Source organism: Myotis yumanensis, unplaced genomic scaffold (assembly GCF_028538775.1).
Source record: "Myotis yumanensis isolate MYYU_CA2020_CCGP unplaced genomic scaffold, mMyoYum1.0.hap1 SCAF_3, whole genome shotgun sequence".
Lineage (NCBI taxonomy): Eukaryota > Metazoa > Chordata > Mammalia > Chiroptera > Vespertilionidae > Myotis > Myotis yumanensis.
Genome location: NW_027223754.1, coordinates 133,649,908 through 133,669,544, shown reverse-complemented (window position 1 = coordinate 133,669,544; position 19,637 = coordinate 133,649,908). Strand labels below are relative to the sequence as shown.

General features: G+C 38.4%; 1 protein-coding gene across 9 annotated transcripts in view; it reads left to right on the top strand.

The window, feature by feature from the left end:
- Positions 1 to 19,637, top strand: part of LRRIQ1 (leucine rich repeats and IQ motif containing 1) — a 243,591-nt gene that overhangs the window by 88,494 nt on the left and 135,460 nt on the right. For all 9 annotated transcript variants that reach the window (XM_070409621.1, XM_070409624.1, XM_070409622.1 and 6 more), the window contains exons 17-18: positions 7,113 to 7,323; positions 16,107 to 16,226. In XM_070409621.1, the coding sequence (XP_070265722.1) occupies positions 7,113 to 7,323; positions 16,107 to 16,226 (331 nt within the window). The remainder of the gene's footprint in view (positions 1 to 7,112; positions 7,324 to 16,106; positions 16,227 to 19,637) is intronic.

Sequence of the window (19,637 nt, the reverse complement as noted above, 5' to 3'; positions counted from 1 at the left end):
AAAGTGATAGGTATTGTAGAAATATTCGGATAGGTAGACCTACAGGCTTGATTACAAGTGAGGCTTACTATCACAACCCAAATTTATTGCTTAAAAAAAAAAGCAGGGAGCCAACTAGAAACTGAACCAAATATAAGCCCTTGAAGGGCAAATGTAAATTGGATAAGCTTTGCTATTACAAGAGCAAGAAGAAAAAATTCAGATGCAAGAATGAGAAGCACATTGCATCCACTCTAAGTTGCTGTTAAAGAAAAAGAATGATATACCATGAAAATACTTAATACAGATTGTAAAGAGATTTGTTCAAAGAGGATTTCCTAGAGTAAGTGGTATTTTAGTTAATTTTTTTAAATGTGAAGAGGTTAGCTAGATTAAAAAAAAAAAAAGATGTAGGGGTCCCGAATTGCAGAGGGTGCAGTGGGGCTGAGGACCCCCCACCCCCGTGCATGAATTTTGTGCACCGGGCCTCTAGTATCTAAATAATTAAAATAAATTTTTTAAGGATAAATTACATACTATATTATTTTATAAGTCAGAGAAAAACAAATATCATGTGACTTCACTAAAGAACCATTTAAATGAACAAAAAAACCAAAAACAGACTCATCAATACAAAAAACAGATTGGTAGTTGCCAGAAGGGAAGGGGTTGCAACACTGGGTGGAAAGGTGAAGGGATTGAGAAGCACAGATTGGTAGTTTCAAAATAGTCATGGGAATGTATAAGTGAAATAAAGGAAATACTAGTTAGAGTCAATAATATTGTAATAACTATGTAGGGTGCTGGTTGGGTATGGGAAATATCAAGGAGACCACTTTGTGAAGTATGTGATTGTCGAACCACTATGTCGTACAGGTGAACTAATACAAAATAATATTAAGTGTAAACTGTAATTGAGAAAAAAATTAAAGAAAAATATTACATTATTCTAAAAATAATAAGAATTGTCAGAATTCTTATTATTCTAAGAATTATTCTAAGAATACTTTCTAAATATTCAGATAATTTAATTTTTAAAAATATACCTTTTCATATTCTATTTATTTTCTCATTGATCCAGTAAACATTTGGTAAAGCATCTATGCCAGTATTAGAATGCATGTGCTATAGTTTTCTTTGGCATAACAATTTGTAAGGTTGGGCAATATTCTTTTGATTAATAAAATAAATCCCCATCTAACTATAAAAATCTTTTAAAAAGAAATGGTTGGCTTTAAATTTTTTTTGAACTACCAGATTTGTTTTTACTTTGGCCTGTCAGCTTTTTCTATTCTTTTTACTTTGGGCCTCGGTGTCAAGCCAACAAAATTAAAATGGGTCAAATTCAACTGCTCCTAATAACAAGGCTGAACAGGGTAGAACATGGATTATCACAATAGCTAATCTTGCTTTTCCGAATCTTCATTCTTTCAGGAGTTGTCAGTATGAATCGTAATTCCTTTTTTGGGAGCTATATTAAAAAGTTTCATATAGTGAAACTAACATGTATTTCCTAATATTTTTAAAATTTTACCTAAGAAGTCTAACATTTTCTGACATTTTACCAATTTACTTAATTGATTGCTTTTGCTATGTAGGGAGGAAAATAATTTTTCTTCTATACTTATAAGTTTTCAGTTGAGACCTCTATAACAAAAGATAGATTAATGAGAGAAATGCATACATGTTAATTTATTTAATATAACTTTTATGTTACATAGGAGCTTGCATTAAAATCAGGACCCAAAGAAATAGCTAAACCTGAGCATTTATATATTAGGTTTGATGAAGAATGGAAGGTCTTAGAAAAATATGATATGACACAGGGTATGAGCTAAGAGTAGTAAACAGGCAATTTAGCAAGGGCTGTTCATTCATATCCTTCTTATCCTTCATCTTGGGATAAGAATGCTTTTTTCCTCTGGTTATCAGGAGGGCAACTTTCCAATGAGGATTTTATGACCTGCTTCCTGGGAAGGTCAAAAACCCTTCTTGCACATGCATTTCCTCAAATTTTTCAAATTAAAATATTAAATATGCCAATGCACCAAATTTTGGAGTAGCATATGAGGGGACCAAAGTTTTGCTGCCCCCAAATATGCCTTTTGGAATGTTAATTTTAAGCTGGTTAATATCCTAAAGGAATTTAGCTAAAGAACTTTCTCTAGGAAGGGCGATATCATCACAGATAACTATAATTTACCATAAACTAATGTATGATAGAGAAGAACTTTACAAGGTTAATTTGTTCAAAGCCCGCTGTGGCCCATTGTTAAAAATGGCCCAGCAAACGTTTATTTACCCAACATTTGCTCTTCATTTCTATCTGATTGCCTTCCTGCCCTTTGAAATCCCAAACCACAGGCCTGTTTCTTTCTCCTTTGCTCCAGAATGGCATAGACACCTCAACTGCCCAATGCCTTTTGGGTCTCATATCTTATGACTCACCCGATTATACATTGAAATAAACTTGGACATTTTCTCCAGCTGGAAGAACTTTATTTTCAGGAAGTGTCCCATGCCCAGAGACACAGGGGAGGGATGCTCAAAGACCTGGCTCCTCTATGGTGTCTAGGGAATAGGTTATTCAGGGGAAACATAATTATTCATGGTGACTAAGTGACTTAGGGTCATGGTCTCTACTGATTGGTTGGTGCTAGGGATAGGAGGTAGTTGATCAGTGCATCTGGTCCTGGTGTCAGCCATGGCTTTTCTGGTCATTGAGCTGAAATACGACTGAGGCCTACATGTTATCCCTAGTTTGACGGAAACACTGTCTCTGTGGTCACTAGACCCACACTTTTGTTTCCTAAGGTTATTTGATGCTGACCAGAAAGAACCTCATTATACTGAGGGCTTAATGATTAAAGGAGTGGTCCTACAAGGGAGGAGGCAGGTGAGTCAGGGTGCTGGATGTGGCCAGTTTGCATCAAAAGGAAAGAAAGGAGAAAAGATCATATTAAATAAATGAAGTTTCTGCATGGTTACATTTTTTTGTGCCACTAACACATGTCCTGAACTCTATTAACTCCAACACACATAAGCAATATTTAGAACTTCTTAATCCATGGTATATAAAATGTCCAAATGACAATAAGGAAGGATGAAAAACTGAAAATATTGTAAAGAATAAACATGTAAAGAATAAAGGGAAAAGAAAATATATACCCGCTTGCTGAACCTTGCCACTGAGTGATTCAGGAAGATTCGCTGTCAGTTTTAGAGGTGTTTCCTAAGTGATTTACATATGTTCTTAAGCTAAGGACATTTTTATTATGGTGATTTTTGCTAAAAATAGGTGATGGTGATGATGATGATGATGATGATGATGATGATATAATGGGAGATGTTTTTCTCACCATGGAGAGCACCCTATGTTCAGGAAGCCCTAAAGTAACCTTTATATGTCTTCACACTGATTTCAATATAATGTGTTGGTGTCACTGAAGAAAATATATCTCATCTATATTTTCCCCCCTTGGGAAATTTTGATGATATTGGGCCAAGGAATTCAAGCACACAATGACTGATCAACTTTAGAAGAAATTCATAGTTACAGTCAGTAAAACTTATGTGTATCTGGTGAGAAATATCTACACTAATAAAAGATGCTAATTGACCGTACCTTTGCTATGCCCTAAGCCATGCCCACCAGCCAATCAGAGTTACTATATGCAAATTAACCCAACCAAGATGGCGGCCGGCAGCCACGGAGCTGGAGCAAGCAGGAGGCTTGGTTGCCCTGGCAATGGAGGAAGCCAAGCTTCCCGTAGGCCCTGGCCAGCTCTGAGCTCCACTCAAGGCAACAAAGTTTCAATTATAGAAGATAAACAAACCCCAGATAACTGCCTCCAGCCAGCCTCCACTGGGAGCTTGGGTGGCTGGGGGCCATGGCCAGCCTGCAAACAGCCATCAGCCCCTCACCCAGGCTGGCCACACATTCATGGGGTGAGGGACCCCCCAACCTGAAGGGGCTGTGGCCAGCCTGCAAACATCCATCAGCCACTCACCCAGGCTGGCCAGGCACCCCAGCGGGATCCCCACCCTGATCCGGGACACCCTTCAGGGCAAACCAGCTGGCCCCCACCCAGGCACCAGGCCTCTATCCTATATAATAAAAGGGTAATATGCAAACTGACCCTAACAGCAGAACAACTGGGAATGACTGTTCACTATGACACATACTGACCACCAGGGGGCAGACACTCAATGCAGGAGCTGCCCGCTGGTGGTCAGTGTGCTCCCACAGGGGGAGCTCTGCTCAGCCACAAGCCAGGCTGATGGCTGCCAGTACAGTGGTGGTGGTGGGAGCCTCTCCCGCCTCCTTAGCAGTACTAAGGATGTCCGACTGCAGCTTAGGCCTTCTCCCCGCTGGCAAGCGGGCATCCCCCGAGGGCTCCCAGGCTGCCAGAGGGATGTCTGACTACCAGCTTAGTCCCAATCCCCCAAGGAGCAGGCCTAAGCCAGCATGTGGTTATCTGCTGAGGAGTCCCAGATTGCGAGAGGTCACAGGCCAGCTGAGGAACCCCCCTCCCTGAGTGCACAAATTTTTGTGCAACGGGCCTCTAGTCTATATATAAAAGCCTAAGCAACCAGAATGATCGATCGTTATGATGCACACTGATCACCGGGGGGCAGACACTCAATGCAGGAGCTGCCCCCTGGTGGTCAGTGCACTCCCACAGCCAACCTCCCCCAGCCAGCCAACCTCCTGCGGTCCCTCTTTCCTGGCCATCCAACCTCCCTCGGTCCTTCCCCCAGTCCCTGGGTTGGGACAGGGAACTGGGGGTGGATGCGGCAGATGCGACCCCTTTCCATGGGGGGGCCAAGGGCCAGCTCCCTCCTCAGGGCTGGCAGCCAAGCTCCCATGCTCTGTCCCTCTTCCTGGCTGACAGGCCCTTGGCTTGCTGCCCACCTGTTGTGGTGGCGGGGGGGGGGGGGGGGAGGGAAGGAGATAGGGGAGGCTGGGAACTGTATAGTGGAAGGGCACTGACAATAGTGGTGTCAGCATCTGGCATCCATTCCTTCCATGCCCGGCCTAGTGACTGTTGCCTCCTCTCCCGACCCTGCCAGGACCTTTGGGCCCCAATCAGCCCAGCCCTAATCAACCTGGCCCCGATCGGCCCTGATTGCTGGCCAGGCCTAGGGACCCCATCCATGCACAAATTTTGTGCACTGGGCCTCTAGTAAAATATAAGATTCTGTCTTAGGTTAAATGTGTTATGTTAAAAATCTCTCATTCTTTACCAGTTATACATTGCAAATGTTTTTTCAGACTCTTTTCTTTAACATTCAAAGTATCTATTATATATAGTGCTTTAAAATGGTATAACTTATTTTTTGTTCAAAAGATGAAGAAATGAATTGATGGTTGAATGTGAATTAAATCCATAGCAAAAGTTACAAAGTTCTGTTCACCCTGGAAGAAGGAAATTATTTGTTGGATTGTGACATTCAAAAACAAAATTTAACCCAGTAAATTTGAAGACCTAATTGGCTTTATTAAGTGATTCATGAATCAATTGGAAGGGAGCTGTAAGAGGTTGTACAAAATGGAAGGTTTTTGTAAGAAGAAGGATGGGGCAAGGTAGCTATTAAGAAAGAAAGGAAGGATTATTTTGAAGCCAAGACATCCTTTTCTTTGGAGAAGAGAACAGGAAGGTTTTTTATCATGCAGATAGTCTCTTATTTGTATGGGGGGCAGGCAGGCAGCACATGACTGTTTACTTTATGGGTGCTTGACCAGAAAATTACAGATGGGTTGATTAAGGTTATGATTCTGGGAGAATCAAATCTGCAATTAGATCAGGTATTAAATCTGAGTTTGGTATCATTTGCTTTTAGCACAAAGATGCTATTTGGGGCCTGTGTTTTTCTTTCTAGCAGTGATTATTTATTTCCAAGTATTAGGAGTACAAGCAGTTTATCTTAGGCCAGAAGTTTTATCCATTAACTTGAATTTTCTATTCATACATAGCAAAATAGATTGAAGGCTTCTAAAGGCTTTAGGTAAAATGATGGTGATGGTAATGTTGGTTGTGGTAGTGGTATTGATGATAACAATAGTAATAACAATAATAGTGCCAAATAATAAGAGAATATGGTTACATCATTCCTTTCTAATTATCCATAAATAGATAACTATGAAAAAAAATCTAGTCATGTCTGGCAGTGTTTATCACATAATTCCACTTTGCTTTAAGTGACTAGAATGAGGTAGAAGAAAATATCATCGGGTTTGACAATTATCAAATTATTAAAAACAGTTTCAAGGAAGCACTGGAGAAGGATATGATGCAAGAATTAGTTTTCCTTCATAAGACTTTTAAACTAAACTGAGGGATTTGAAGAAATACTAAGATAATAGTTAGCATTTAGACTAAACTCTTTATTTTGATAAAAATCCCGCATTAATCTGGGGAGAAAGGAAGCACATTCATTTAGGAAGAGTTAAATAATTAAGCACATTGAGAATCCACTTATAATCAATATACATTGTTGTTCAAATTTTGCTCATGTTGATAGGCAGCCTAATGGGATGTGGAAAAAGCGGGGCATGGATTGATCTAGTGCCTGACATTGGCAAATATGTAGGTTTGGAACATGTTAGAAGTAACTACTGGGCTTGTAAGGGTCTGATTTAAGTATTTAATTATGGGCATGAAGAAAAGTGAAGCTAATAAAGACCAAGTGGGTCCTTCCTCTTTAAGACAGGGGGCTCTTCTTCCTCTGATCTCTCCACTGTGAACAGGATCTCATCCTCTCTTGCCAACTCAACATTGGTTCCTACTTTTGTCCCCTCTTTTCAACATCATCTGTTTTACTCCCTCTCTCCTGGATCATCATCCTCAGTAGCATGCAAAATCTAGGCTATCTTCCTCCTTAAAAGAAAAAGAAAAAAAAAGTTCCTTGTACTCACATCCCTCTCTAAGTTACTGCCCCATTTCTGTCCTTCAGATTTGAGTTTCCATGCTATCTTTACTTCTATGACTAAAGTTAAACAAAAGATGATGTCTTATTTTCAAATAACTTATTTAGTCCAGGTTTTCAAATATAGCTGATAAGGAAGGACCTCTTATCTACAACTATGTATTTTTAGGAACTAAAAATGTTTTCTTTTCTCTTCATAATAGTATGGCAGCTAAAGTAATCCAGGCATACTGGCGTGGTTACATTGTGCGCAGACGGATTCATTTATCTACAAAACTGCATACTACTTCATCAGGACTCCTGAGATCCCGGCCAGAGTCCGGCATCAAAAATCAAACTATTTTAAAGGAAGAAAAAATACAAAACACCGGGAATATCCAAGAACAGATGGAAAAGGCTGCGATTGTTATTCAGGTTAGTATTAATATTTGGTGAAATAATCAGAAGGGATGCATTGGTCATCTTTCACTGGGTTATTCTATACTAGGGGCCCATTGCACAAATCTGTGTACCTTGAAAGGAACTGTGGGCTGCGAGGCTGCGGAGGGCACAGGGGCGGGTCTCGGCCCATCCTCTGCACCCCTGCCCAGCACCTCCCGCTATGGCCCTGAGTCCCCTGCCTGCCGGCAGCCCACTCCCACTGCTGCCACTCCCATGTTCTGATGGTGTTGGCCCTGCTCGCATCTGCTGATGGCATGGAGTGATTGGGGCCAGCCTCAGGCACTGGCAGCAGGTGCGAGTGGTGGCTCCAGTACTGGTAGCAGGTGAGAGCGCTGGTCAGGACCGCGGTGAGTGGGAGCAAAGAATTTTTAGTAACTACCAGAGGCTCGCTCCGATGACAGTGACCAGTGCCCCGTCTTGGTCTGGCACCCCCGCTCACCTGTTCCACCAACCCGCCGCAGCTAATGCCCGCCATGTTTCGCGCTCTGCCATCTGCTGCTGACAACTGCTATGTTCCACGCACGCCCCCTGGTGATCAGCGCACATCATAGTGAATAGTTGTTCGGTTGTTCGGTTGTTCCTCCATTCGGTCTATTTGCATATTAGGGTTTTATATATATAGGCTAGAGGCCTGGTGCACGAAATTCGTGCACAGGTTGGGGGGGGCCTCAGCCCAAGCTGCACCCTCTCACAATATGGGACCCCTCGGGGGATGTCTGACTGCTGGTTTAGGCCCGATTGGTTGGTGGGATCAGGCCTAAACTGGTAGTTGGACATCCCTCTTGCAATCTGGGACTGCTGGCTCCTAACCACTTGCCTGCCTGCCTGATCACCCCTAATCCCTCTGCCTTCCTGCCTCATCACCCCTAACTATTTGCCTGCCTGCCTGCCTGATTGCCCCTAACCATTCACCTATCTGCCTGATCACCCCTAACCACTCTGCCTGCCTGCCTGATCACCCCTAACTGCTCACCTGCCTGCCTGATTGCCCCTAACCACCTCTGCCTCAGCCCCCGCTACCACAGCTGACATCCGGAAGGTCGTTCAGCTGTCCAGTCTAATTAGCATATTATGCTTTTATTATTATAGATAGCAGGCAACTCTCAAATCTTAGTGATTTTCAAATACTGGATTTATTTGTTATTCGTGTGGTTAATGGAGGGGAGAGGTCCTCATCTCCCCTGGTTTCTAGTGGGGGTGGATTTCTTGCAGTATTCTGAGAAAAATAATTTTTATGAGACTCACACTAGGGAATGAATATAGTAGAAAGCTTTATTTTTGTGGAATTAAATCCCTGAGTTTCTAAAGTCTCATTTCCCTTTGCTCAGTCAGAGTACCAGTGTAGCTGGGACTTCAGTAGGGCTAAAATCAGAGTTAGGATCCAGAGTTTCCTTTACATATCTGTACAGTCCAATACAGCATCAAGCTAGCATAGTTTGTGTTCCCTGCTGCAGTCCATCAGTCCATTGCATGTGGGGTCTGCAGGTTCACATTGCTGTGGTGGAAACACAGGCAAATGCCAAGAAGCCAACAATAAACTAAGAACACAAGAGAGAGAACTCCTTTGTTTAGGAGATTATGTATTTCCAAATTTTCAGCTGTTTGCAATGGCCACGCCCATTCCGGCCAATGATCTTTGCTTCCAGGTGTGACTGACAAGTACCTTCCCTACATCACACCAGCTTTACTGGGCATGTGTCTATATTTCTTTGTTGTATCCCTTCCCCTAGTGTTTTTTATGAAATAGGACGGTGGTTCCCTGAGGAATGCAAATTTGCAGCTTCCTGGTGAAGCTGCCCAAACAACAGGCTTATAATGTCTGGCTTCCCCCTTTGCTCCTTTCTTAGCTAATTACAGTGGTATCAATGTGACATGTGGGGTGCAGGTTGTTCATCAGTTTATGTTGTTCATTATATTCCACATATGAGTGAAATCATTATCTTTCTCTGACTGGCTTATATCACTTAGCATAATGCTCTCCAGGTCCATCAATGCTGTTACAAATGGTTTGAGTTCTTTCTCTTTTACAGCAGTATAATATTTTATCCTGTAGATGTACCACAGCTTTTTAATCCACTCATCTGCTGATGGACACTTAGGTTGTTTTCAAATCTTGGCTATTGTAAATTGTGCTGCTATGAACATAGGGGTGCATACATTCTTTCTGATTGGTATTTCTAATTCTTTGGGATATATTTCTAGAAGTGGGATAACTGGGTCAAATGGGAATTCCATTTTTAGTTTTTTGAGGAAACTCCATACTGTTCTCATAGTGGCTGCACCAGTCTGCATTCGCACCAGCAGTGCACGAGGGTTCCTTTTTCCCCACATCCTCACCAGCAGTTGTTTGTTGATTTGTTGATATAGCCATTCTGACAGGTGTGAGATGGTATCTCATTGTCGTTTTGATTTGCATCTCTCAGATGATTAGTGACTTTGAGCATATTTTCATATGTCTCGTGGCCTTCTGTATGTCCACTTTTGAAAAGTGTTTATTTAAGTACTTTGCCCATTTTTTAAATTGGATTTTTATCTTCCTTTTGATAAGATGTATGAATTCCCTATAAATTTTAGAGATTCGACCCTTATCAGATATAACATTGGCAAATATGTTCTCCCATGTAGTGGTCTTTCTTATTCTTTTGTTGATGTTTTCTTTTGCTGTGCAGAAGCTTTTTATTTTGATATAGTCCCATTTGTTTATTTTCTCCTTAGTTTCCATTTCCCTAGGAGCTGTATCGGTAAAGATATTACTATGACATATGTCTGATATTTTGCTGCCTATGGATTCTTCTAGGATTTTTATGGTTTCCATCTTACATTTATGTCCTCTATCCACTTTGAGTTCATTTTGTGTATGGTGTAAGTTGATGGTCTAGTTTCATTTTTTTGCATGTATCTGTCCAATTTTCCCATCACCATTTATTAAAGAACACCATTGTATGTTCTTGGCTCCTTTGTCAAATATTTATTGAGCATAATGGCTTGGGTCAATTTCTGGTTCTCTGTTTGGTTCCATTGCTCTATGTGTCTGTTCTTGTGCCAATACCAGGCAGTTGTGAGAACAGTGGCTTTGTAATATAGCTTGATATCTGGTATTGTGATCGCTCTAACTTTGTTCTTCTTTCTCAAGATTACTGAGGCTATTCGGGGTCTTTTTTTGTTCCATATGAATTTTTTTCTAGGTCTGTGAAATATGCCATTGGTATTTTAATGGGGATTGCATTGAATCTATAGGTTCCTTTGTGTAGTATGGACATTTTAATGATGTTGTTTCTACCAATCCATGAACACAGTATATTCTTCCATTTGTTTATGTCTTCCTCCGTCTCTCTTTTTTTAATGTTCTGTAGTTTTCCAAGTACACCTTAATCAAGTTTATTCTTAGGTGTGCCTTGCCAGCATAGCCAAGGGTTCAGTGAGCCTGATGGGAGGGGGGTGCGATGAAGGATGTAGAAGACAGACAAAGAGAATAAGTTGGGTCTAGGTGGATCTCCTGTGCCTGGCTGAGGCCACAGAGAAAGAGATCCAGACAGCAAGCTGAGCCTTTATTTTATAGCCAGAGGTAAACAAGGTAGTGGTCACCATAGTTACAGTGTTCTTGTGAATTTCACTTGTTTTGGCAGCACTTGCTGCATCTCCCACAGCCCATTAGCTACCCAGATAAGATCTAGGGAGTGTCATAAGGTCAAGCTTAATTATGCTAAGAGGGCTGTGCCCCCTAAGCTGGGACTTGTTTGTGGCTTTGCCAACAAGTCAGTCTGAGGTTTAACCCTATAGCCGCTCCCTACACCTAGGTATCTTAATTTTTTTGGTGCAATGGTTAAGGGGAGTATTTTTGTTGTTTCTCTTTCTGTGAGTTCATTATTGGTATATAAAAAAGCCATAGATTTCTGGGTGCTAATTTTGTATCCTGCTACATTGCCAAATTCATTTATTAAATCTAGTAGTTTTTTGATGGAATCTTTAGAGTTTTCAATGTACAATATCATGTCATCTGCGAATAGTGACAGTTTTACTTTTGCTTTTCCAATTTGGATGCCTTTTATTTCTTCTTCTTGTCTGATGGCTATGGCTAGCACTTCCAGTACTATGTTGAACAGGAGTGGGGAAAGTGGCTATCCCTGTCTTGTTCCTGTTCTTAGGGGAAATAGTTTTAGTTTTTGCCCATTGAGTATGATGGTGGCTGTAGGTTTGTCATATAAGGCTTTTATTATGTTAAGATATGATCCCTCTATTCCCACTTTGCTGAGAGTTATCAAGAAAGCATGGAGTAGGAGTATGGAAGAGGAAATTAGACATATGACTATACCAACAGAGACTACATAGTAATAATACATCAATAAATCAGATAAAGATCAATTTTTAACAAGGGGTAAAAAGAAAGGAAAGAGAAAAACTAAAGCAGGGACAGGAGAAAAAAACAGGATGAAAAAAGCTGAAGAAGAAAAACATGCAAAAAATAATAAAAAAATAAAATGAAATAACAAAAAATAAAAATAGAATAAAGAAAAGATAATATTAAAAATATTTTTAAATAAAAGATAAAAAAAGTGATGTGTCATTTGTTTCATCTGAGTTTTAATGCCCCATGAGAGCTGGTTTAGGACCCCACTCTTCTGTTCTGTCTGCCAGTTCTGGGCTTCCTGTTAGGTACTTAGGTGCTGACCACTGTCAAGCACTGTTTTTGGTGTTTAGTACCATGTTGAAGTTCCAGGCGATCCACCACCCCTCTGTTTGTGTCTGTCTCCACAGGCCTTGGCTGCAAGCAGGCAGGACCAATCTGCCTGCTTTTCCTGTAGGCCAACTGTCATTCTTAATCATTCAAGCATCTGTTTATGACAGGGCTTTAGGTGGGGGTGGTGCTGTTTGGCTTTCTGGGAATGAGGTGTTTCTTCCCTGACTCAAAGCTATTCCTCTGCAAGTGGCCCAAAATATTATTCTGGCCTTGGTTGGTCAGAGATCCTTGTATGGATACCAGTGGGGTTGGCTGGCAACCTGGAGTTTTTATCAGTCTGGTTCCCAGAATAGTGGGGTGGACAGGCCCCTCTTCCAACCTAGTCACTGAAGGCCCTTTGAGGCTCTTCAGATCCTTTCTTTCCTTTGTAGCTCAAAATGCAGGCAGGGTGTGGCAGGATGTATTACCTGGCTTGAGGCTACTGGGAGGGGCTGGCTTTTCAGGAGAAAAATAGCTGCTTAGGTTTGCAAGGTTAAGAATGTTCCAATGCAGGATCCTGGCCATATCTCCCTACCCTGCTTCCCTCCACAGCCTCTCCTTAGGATCTGCAAATCTGTGCTGTTCTCCCTGCCTGGAAGTCTCAGGTGAGTATTTGCAGTTGAAAAGTCCTATGAACTGGATTTAGTGAATAAAAGCAAAGACAAAAGAAAGGCAAAACAACCATGAAACCTCTGGTTTCTCTCCAGCCAGCACGGTGCTGCTCCAGCCACTTTTCAGGCCGCCTTTCTGAACGCAGCCTTTAGCAGCTCTGGTCTTAGATCTAGATTCCCTGGCTGCCAGCAGCCCTGTGGACTTTCATTCTACAGTGGGATGTTATGTCTGTCCCCAAGGGACATGGCTTTGGTGCAGTGCATCTTCCTCCTCACCCTCTCAGCCTGGTGGTCGTATGTCCCTCTCCAGCCCAGATCCTTGTTCCTACTATTCTCCAGGCGTCCTCTGCTCTTCCTTGTTGTGAATTGTCCAAGCTTCTTTTACTTACAAAAGTAAGCAAAATTTAGCCTTTCTTTGTAATTTAGAACATGTCTCTTTTGTTGTATATCATGGTACTTAAAATCATTAAAGTCATCTCAACTCTATTTTCTCTCGAGTACAATCATCTAGTTTTGAAAACCATTCACCTTAAAATATAAATTCTAGGCTGCCTAATCATCCTGGAGAGCAGAGCATGGTACAGTAGAAACATCCTGGGCTTTAGAGCAAAATGAAGATTTCCTGAATGATGTGCTGACCACTCTCTGCTTACCAAAACTCCCCTTCTCCTCTTCTTCCTAGCATACAGCCAGTTTCCTTTACGCTTTAGTATGGCCCCTTTCCAGTCAATAGAACATGAGTGAAAGATATTTCTACCACTTCCACGCCTGGCCCATAACACCTCCCACAGACATTCCTCCATATTCTTTTCCCTTTCTTGTTGGCTGAAATGAAGACAGCCTCTGAGGTATCTTTGGAAGCTGTCTTTTGTATATTTGGAAGCTGGCTGTTGAGACTGTAGTCTGCAAAGCCTGGATATCTGAATCACTCTATGCCAGCGGTTCTCAACCTGTGGGTCGCGACCCCTTTGGCGGCCGAATGACCCTTTCACAGGGGTCGCCTAAGACCATCCTGCGTATCAGATATTTACATTACAATTCATAACAGTAGCAACATTACAGTTATGAAGTAGCAATGAAAATAATTTTATGGTTGGGTCACAACATGAGGAACTGTATTTAAAGGGCCAGAAGGTTGAGAACCACTGCTCTATGCTAAAGTGGTGTCCCATTGTGTTGTATATTCTCTCAGTGTTTGTTATATGGTCAAGAAATAACTTTTTTTCTGAGCTACTATGTATTTTTATTATAGCACTTAGCCTATTCTAACAAAATACTAGTATGTAAGATACACTTTGAGAAATATTTAATGCTCAGTGTAAATATGTAAGAGAATGGAATTCTTGGTATAATGGGCAGTGAAAATAAAAACAACGTAGAATTTCATATTACTGGAATAATAAGAAGCCATAGCACAGTTAGACTAGATATAGTTGTCCAGGCAGGGAATTGACTTGAATGTGTGAAATAAAAATGAATCAATCGTAGATGGATTACTTGAAAAATTGAGACCTTGACAGAAACAAATAAGAAGAACCTAAATATTACTTATTCCATACTTATATTACCATTATTTTTCATAAACTAAATAGAGATGTCTGGGGCTTGAATTCCTGATGCAGACTCATGAAGAAGATATCTATATGTCTCACACCAGAAAAACACATGTTATGTATTATAGTCTGGAGCTTTGTAAATGTTCTTTCCCTAATGAGTTAGGCTGGATCCATTGTGAGCCACAGTGAATGAATCTTTGTCATTGAAGACCTGGATTAAACAATTTCCTTTATACCCTCTTTTCTCTATGTCGGTACCTGACCTTGCTATCTTCTATAGCCAACTCTTTTATAACCAAGCCACCTCTCCCGCCTCATCACTAGATTATTTGAAAAAAAAAAAAAAATCAGATCTTATCATTCCTTTTGTAAATATATAAATATAAATTTCTATAAGATCTATTAGTTTAAATTTAACTGCAGTGTATTACTAACCTAAAAACTGCTAATTATTTTATAATATCAGTCATTGACCAAGTCTTGGCTAATTGTAGAGGTTGTGTTTTGGCTGCTTAGGCTGGTTGCTGCTGAGTTTGTGAGTGACTTCTGCTGTTATATATGGTGTTGTCTGTTTGTAAATTCCACTTCTCAATATATGTATTTTTCAGAATAACGATATCAATATATCATTATCATTACCCTTATGGAAAACATATTTAAAGTATCTTTGATAGTTAAATGTGTCTTTTGAGTATATATTACTAGGGATATAATTAAATAAATCTATTTTAAAGTCACTTTAAATAACTTCTGTGTGGTTATACCTGCAGTGTGAAACATATTTTCATATTTTTTAGGAATTTCTTTTTTCATATTTATTTGTTTTACAATTATCCTAAGTATGCACACAGTTCCAAAGTCAAATCTAAGCAAGGTATAGTCACAAAAGTCTGGCTTCTATTGCTGTAACTTCCACCCTGTTTTCTGCCTCTATAAGTTAATATTTTTATAACTATTTTATAATATATACTTTTACTTTTTAAATATTAGAAACCACATATACATGTATATTTAAATATATAGGTATATTTAAATATATATTTACATACAATTATTAAACATATATTTATACTATTTATGCATATATTTAAATATATATTTAGATACATTTATTATATATTTATATACAGTCTTTCATAGATAAATGGTAACATGCATTTATCTGTGAAAAATATTTCAAATAGGAAGAGACAAAAACATCCCACTCTGTCTACCTTGTTCTTTATATTTATATCTATAATATATAATATATCTGAGAGCATACTTCCTAGCAGTATATAAAGATACTCATTTTTAAATAAAAAGCTGCAGTGATCTTAGAGTTACAGTTAGGGAAGTTTACCCTACTCCAAGGTTATTGGGGAATCTAAATGGTTTTAGTTCTATTACTTTTATGCTTAGTTTATTTTAAGGAAGAATTAGTTAATTGTTATGGTCCAGGATACTATTTCTCTAATATGGCCATTTATGTATGGTGACATTTTCCTAAATATGTGTTAGTTCATTTTATATATAATCATTTAAAAATTAGCAAAATTAGTTTTCCTTCGTATCTCTTTCTTCTTAGTTTAGAATGGGTCCTGGAGGAATTATCAGATAATTGATTGGTTGACCTACATGTGCAGTTGAGGGAGTTTTAAAGATTCTTTTCTGCTGACCACAAGGAAAGTCTCCTGAGATTCAAAACTTTAGACACATGCAGTTGTTTAATTTATCTTGCAGTTTTAAGTGTCACATAAAGTTCAAAAAACAGATTACTGAGCCATTAAACTAAGGTCTAAGATGTTTTATCTTCCTAATGGGATAATACGGAGAATCTGGTTTGGAGTTTGATCTATAACCTTGTATAACATGCTTTAAATTTTTGTTTAGGCGGTTTGGAAGGGCTTTCTTTTGCGAAAGAAACTGACAACCGCTCTAGAGGCTATTAAGAATGAAGAGTCTGAAGAAGAATATGAAGAAATAGATTTAGAGGATTTTAAATTTGATGAAGTAAGTAACAACTATAACATAGAAATACTGATCGTACAATATTTTTAGTATACTATTTTGGAGCTAAACTAGTTTCTAAAGTTTATAACCTCTGAACACTGTTATCGTTTTTAAAAATAACACTTGAAAAAGTATTCTTCTAATTTCTTTACATCTTAATTTACCCTACAGTATGTGAACATGGTTATAGAATATTGACAAGAGTTCTGGGTTACTCTTCAACCAGATTTACACATTGTATCAATTATTCCTTATTAAATATAACTATGAACTTATATATACCCTCTTTAAAAAAACCTTTAATAATTCTTTGTTCCCTAGAAAAATGAATAACCTCCTTAAATTGTTATTCATGTACTCCACAAAAAGGTAGCAAGCTGTACAGACATACTCACCACTTCTCCTCTGTGCCTTCCGTACGTTCCAACAAAGTTGAGTACACTTTTACTCTCAATAGCACTTGCCTTTTACATCCTTAGTTTTGCTCATTCTGTTCCCTCCTCTCTAGATAGTTAACACCGGTATAACCACCAGTTGGATTAAGATAAAGAACATATGGACATGCCCAAAAGACTTCCTCATGCCTTTGTAGTATTCATACCTCCTTTACCATAGATTAGTTTTGCCTATTTTTGAACTTTCTATAACTGGAACCGTACCGTATGTGCTCTTCTTTCACATGGTATTATGTCTGTGAGAGTCATCTATGTGGTTGAATACAGCTGTATAAATTTCACTCTTTTGAATATACCACTTGTAATCCATTATTTGAATATACCACTTTCCAAAACTCTATTCTACTATTGAAAGATTAGTTATTGTTGAATTATTTCTAGTATTACCTATTATGGCTGAAGGTGCTATGAACATTCTTTTACATATTTTTGATATATATATATATATATATATATATATATATATATTCACATTTCTTTTAGGAATATAATTTCTGGATCATAGTCTTTACCCATGTTTAGTAGATAGTGCCTAACATTATTCCAAAGTGATTGTATTAATTTGTAGCTCTATAAGCAGAATATGAGAATTTTAGACTAGCCTTATCCTCACCAACAGTTTATATTTTCATGACTTTTCCCCCTATTCCAGTAAGTTTTGTCATGGTATCTTATTGTTTTAATTTGAAATTTTCTCATAATTAATAATGTTGAGTACCTTTTCATATGCTCCCTGGCCATTTAGTTATCCACATTTGTGATATGATCAAGAGTTTGGGTATTTTACAGTTAGGTTGTACACTTTTTTCTTACTGACTTGTAGAAGTTCTTTATATATTCTGAATACTACTCTCCTTTTCTTTGCAAATATCCCTTCTAAATTCTGAAGCTTATTTTTTATTCTCTTATGGTTCATTTTGATGAAAAGACTGTTTCTAGTTTTAAGTTAAAAACAAAAGTTTTTTAACATATAAGAAATCTTTGCCTACTCCCAGATCATATTATAGAAACTTTATGATCTTAACTTTCAAAATTTAAGTCTATGATTCATCTGGAAGTAATTTTTGTGAGTAGTGTGAGAAAAGGGTCGAGATCCCCTCCCTCCCATACACACACATTTGGTTATCTCATTGACTTAAAACCATTTGTTATACAGACCATACTTTTCAGAATGGATTGCAGTAGAAGCTTTCTTTAAACTCAGGTAAATGTGTGTGGGGATTCTCTTAATTTTTCTCATTGTTATATTGTTTATCCTTACATCATTAATTACTATATACTTTATAATAAGTTTTGATATTTAGTCTTATAAAAAGTTCCAATTTTGTTCTTTCTCTTCAAGAAAGTGCTACTACTGCTCTATTGACCCTTTTCATTTCTGTACAAATTTTGGAATCATCCTGTGAATTTGCACACACAAAAAAAATAGGATTTTTGTCTTAGGATACAGTAAATCTATAAACCAATGTGGGAGACCTGATATCTTTTAGAATATTACATTTTGAAATCCATGAACACAGAATATTCCACCATATATTTAGGCCAGTTAAGGTTTTTGTGCACAATGCTCTTGTAGTGGTCTTGTACATTTTTGGTTAGATTTTTTTTTCCTAGGTAGTTGATGTTTTCTGATATTATATTTATTTTTGCATATTAACCTTGTATTTTGCCACTTTGTTGAAATCACTTATTAATTTTGGTAGTTTATCTCTCAAGTCTTTTGAATATTCTGTATACACAATAAGTCATCTCAGAAGAATGACAATTTTATTTCTTTTTTTTTCTAATTCTTATGCCTTGAGTTTATTTTTCTTGCCTTGTCCTGACTACTACCTCCAGTAAATTGTTGAATATGAGCAGACATCTTTTTTTAGCTCCTCAAATCAAGGTGAAAGCTTTCAACATACCACCATTAAGTAAAGTATTTGTTAATATAGGTTCTTGAATTTGATTAAGGAAGTTACCTTCTGTAGCATCTTCTTACCTTTCCAAGAGGTTAATATGTTTATCATGATCATGATGATTTTATATATGATTTGGATTTTATCAAATACTTTTTATGCATATACCATTGATTTTTCAAACATTAATCCTTGTATTCTAGAATAAACTAATTTATACATAATGTATTATTTGTATTTATTTTTAAATATATATATTTTTATTGTTCACAGTATTACAGATATCCTCTATCTCCCTTTTGTCCCCCATTCACCCAGCACTGCCTCCCCGCCCCAGGCTTTCATCACACTATTGTCTGTGTCCATGGGCTATGAATATAAATATATAAGTTCTTTGGTCTATCTCTTCTCGTTCCCTACCTCCCCTCACCGCCAAGATATGTCAGTTTGTTCCACGCCTTCATTGCCTAGGGTTTTATTTTGTTGGTCAATTAATTTTTTTCATCAGATTCCACAAATAAGTGAGATCATGCTATATTTCTTTCTCTGATCTGCGTATTTCACTTAGCAGGTCCATCCACACTGTCTCAAAGGGTAAGAGACCCTTCTCTTTTACAGCAGCCTAGTATTCCATTGTGTAGATGTACCACAGCTTTTTATCCACTCATCTCCTGATAGGCACTTGGGCTGTTTCCAAATCTTAGCTATTGTAAATAATGCTGCTATGAATATAGGGGTGATATATCCTTTCTGAATGGTGTTTCATGGTATTTAGGATATATTCCCAGAAGTGGGATCTCTGGGTCAAATGGAAGTTCCATTTTTAATTCTTTGAGGAACCTTCATACTTTTTTCCATAGTGGTTGCACCACTCTGCATTCCCACCAGCAGTGTACTAGGGTTCCCTTCTCCATATCCTCACCATCACTTGTTGTTTGTTGACTTATTCATGATAGCCATTGTGACAGGTGTGAGATGATATCTCATTGTGGTTTTAATTTGAATTTCTCTGATTATTAGTGATGTTGATCATCTTAGGCTCCTGAGAATGTCAG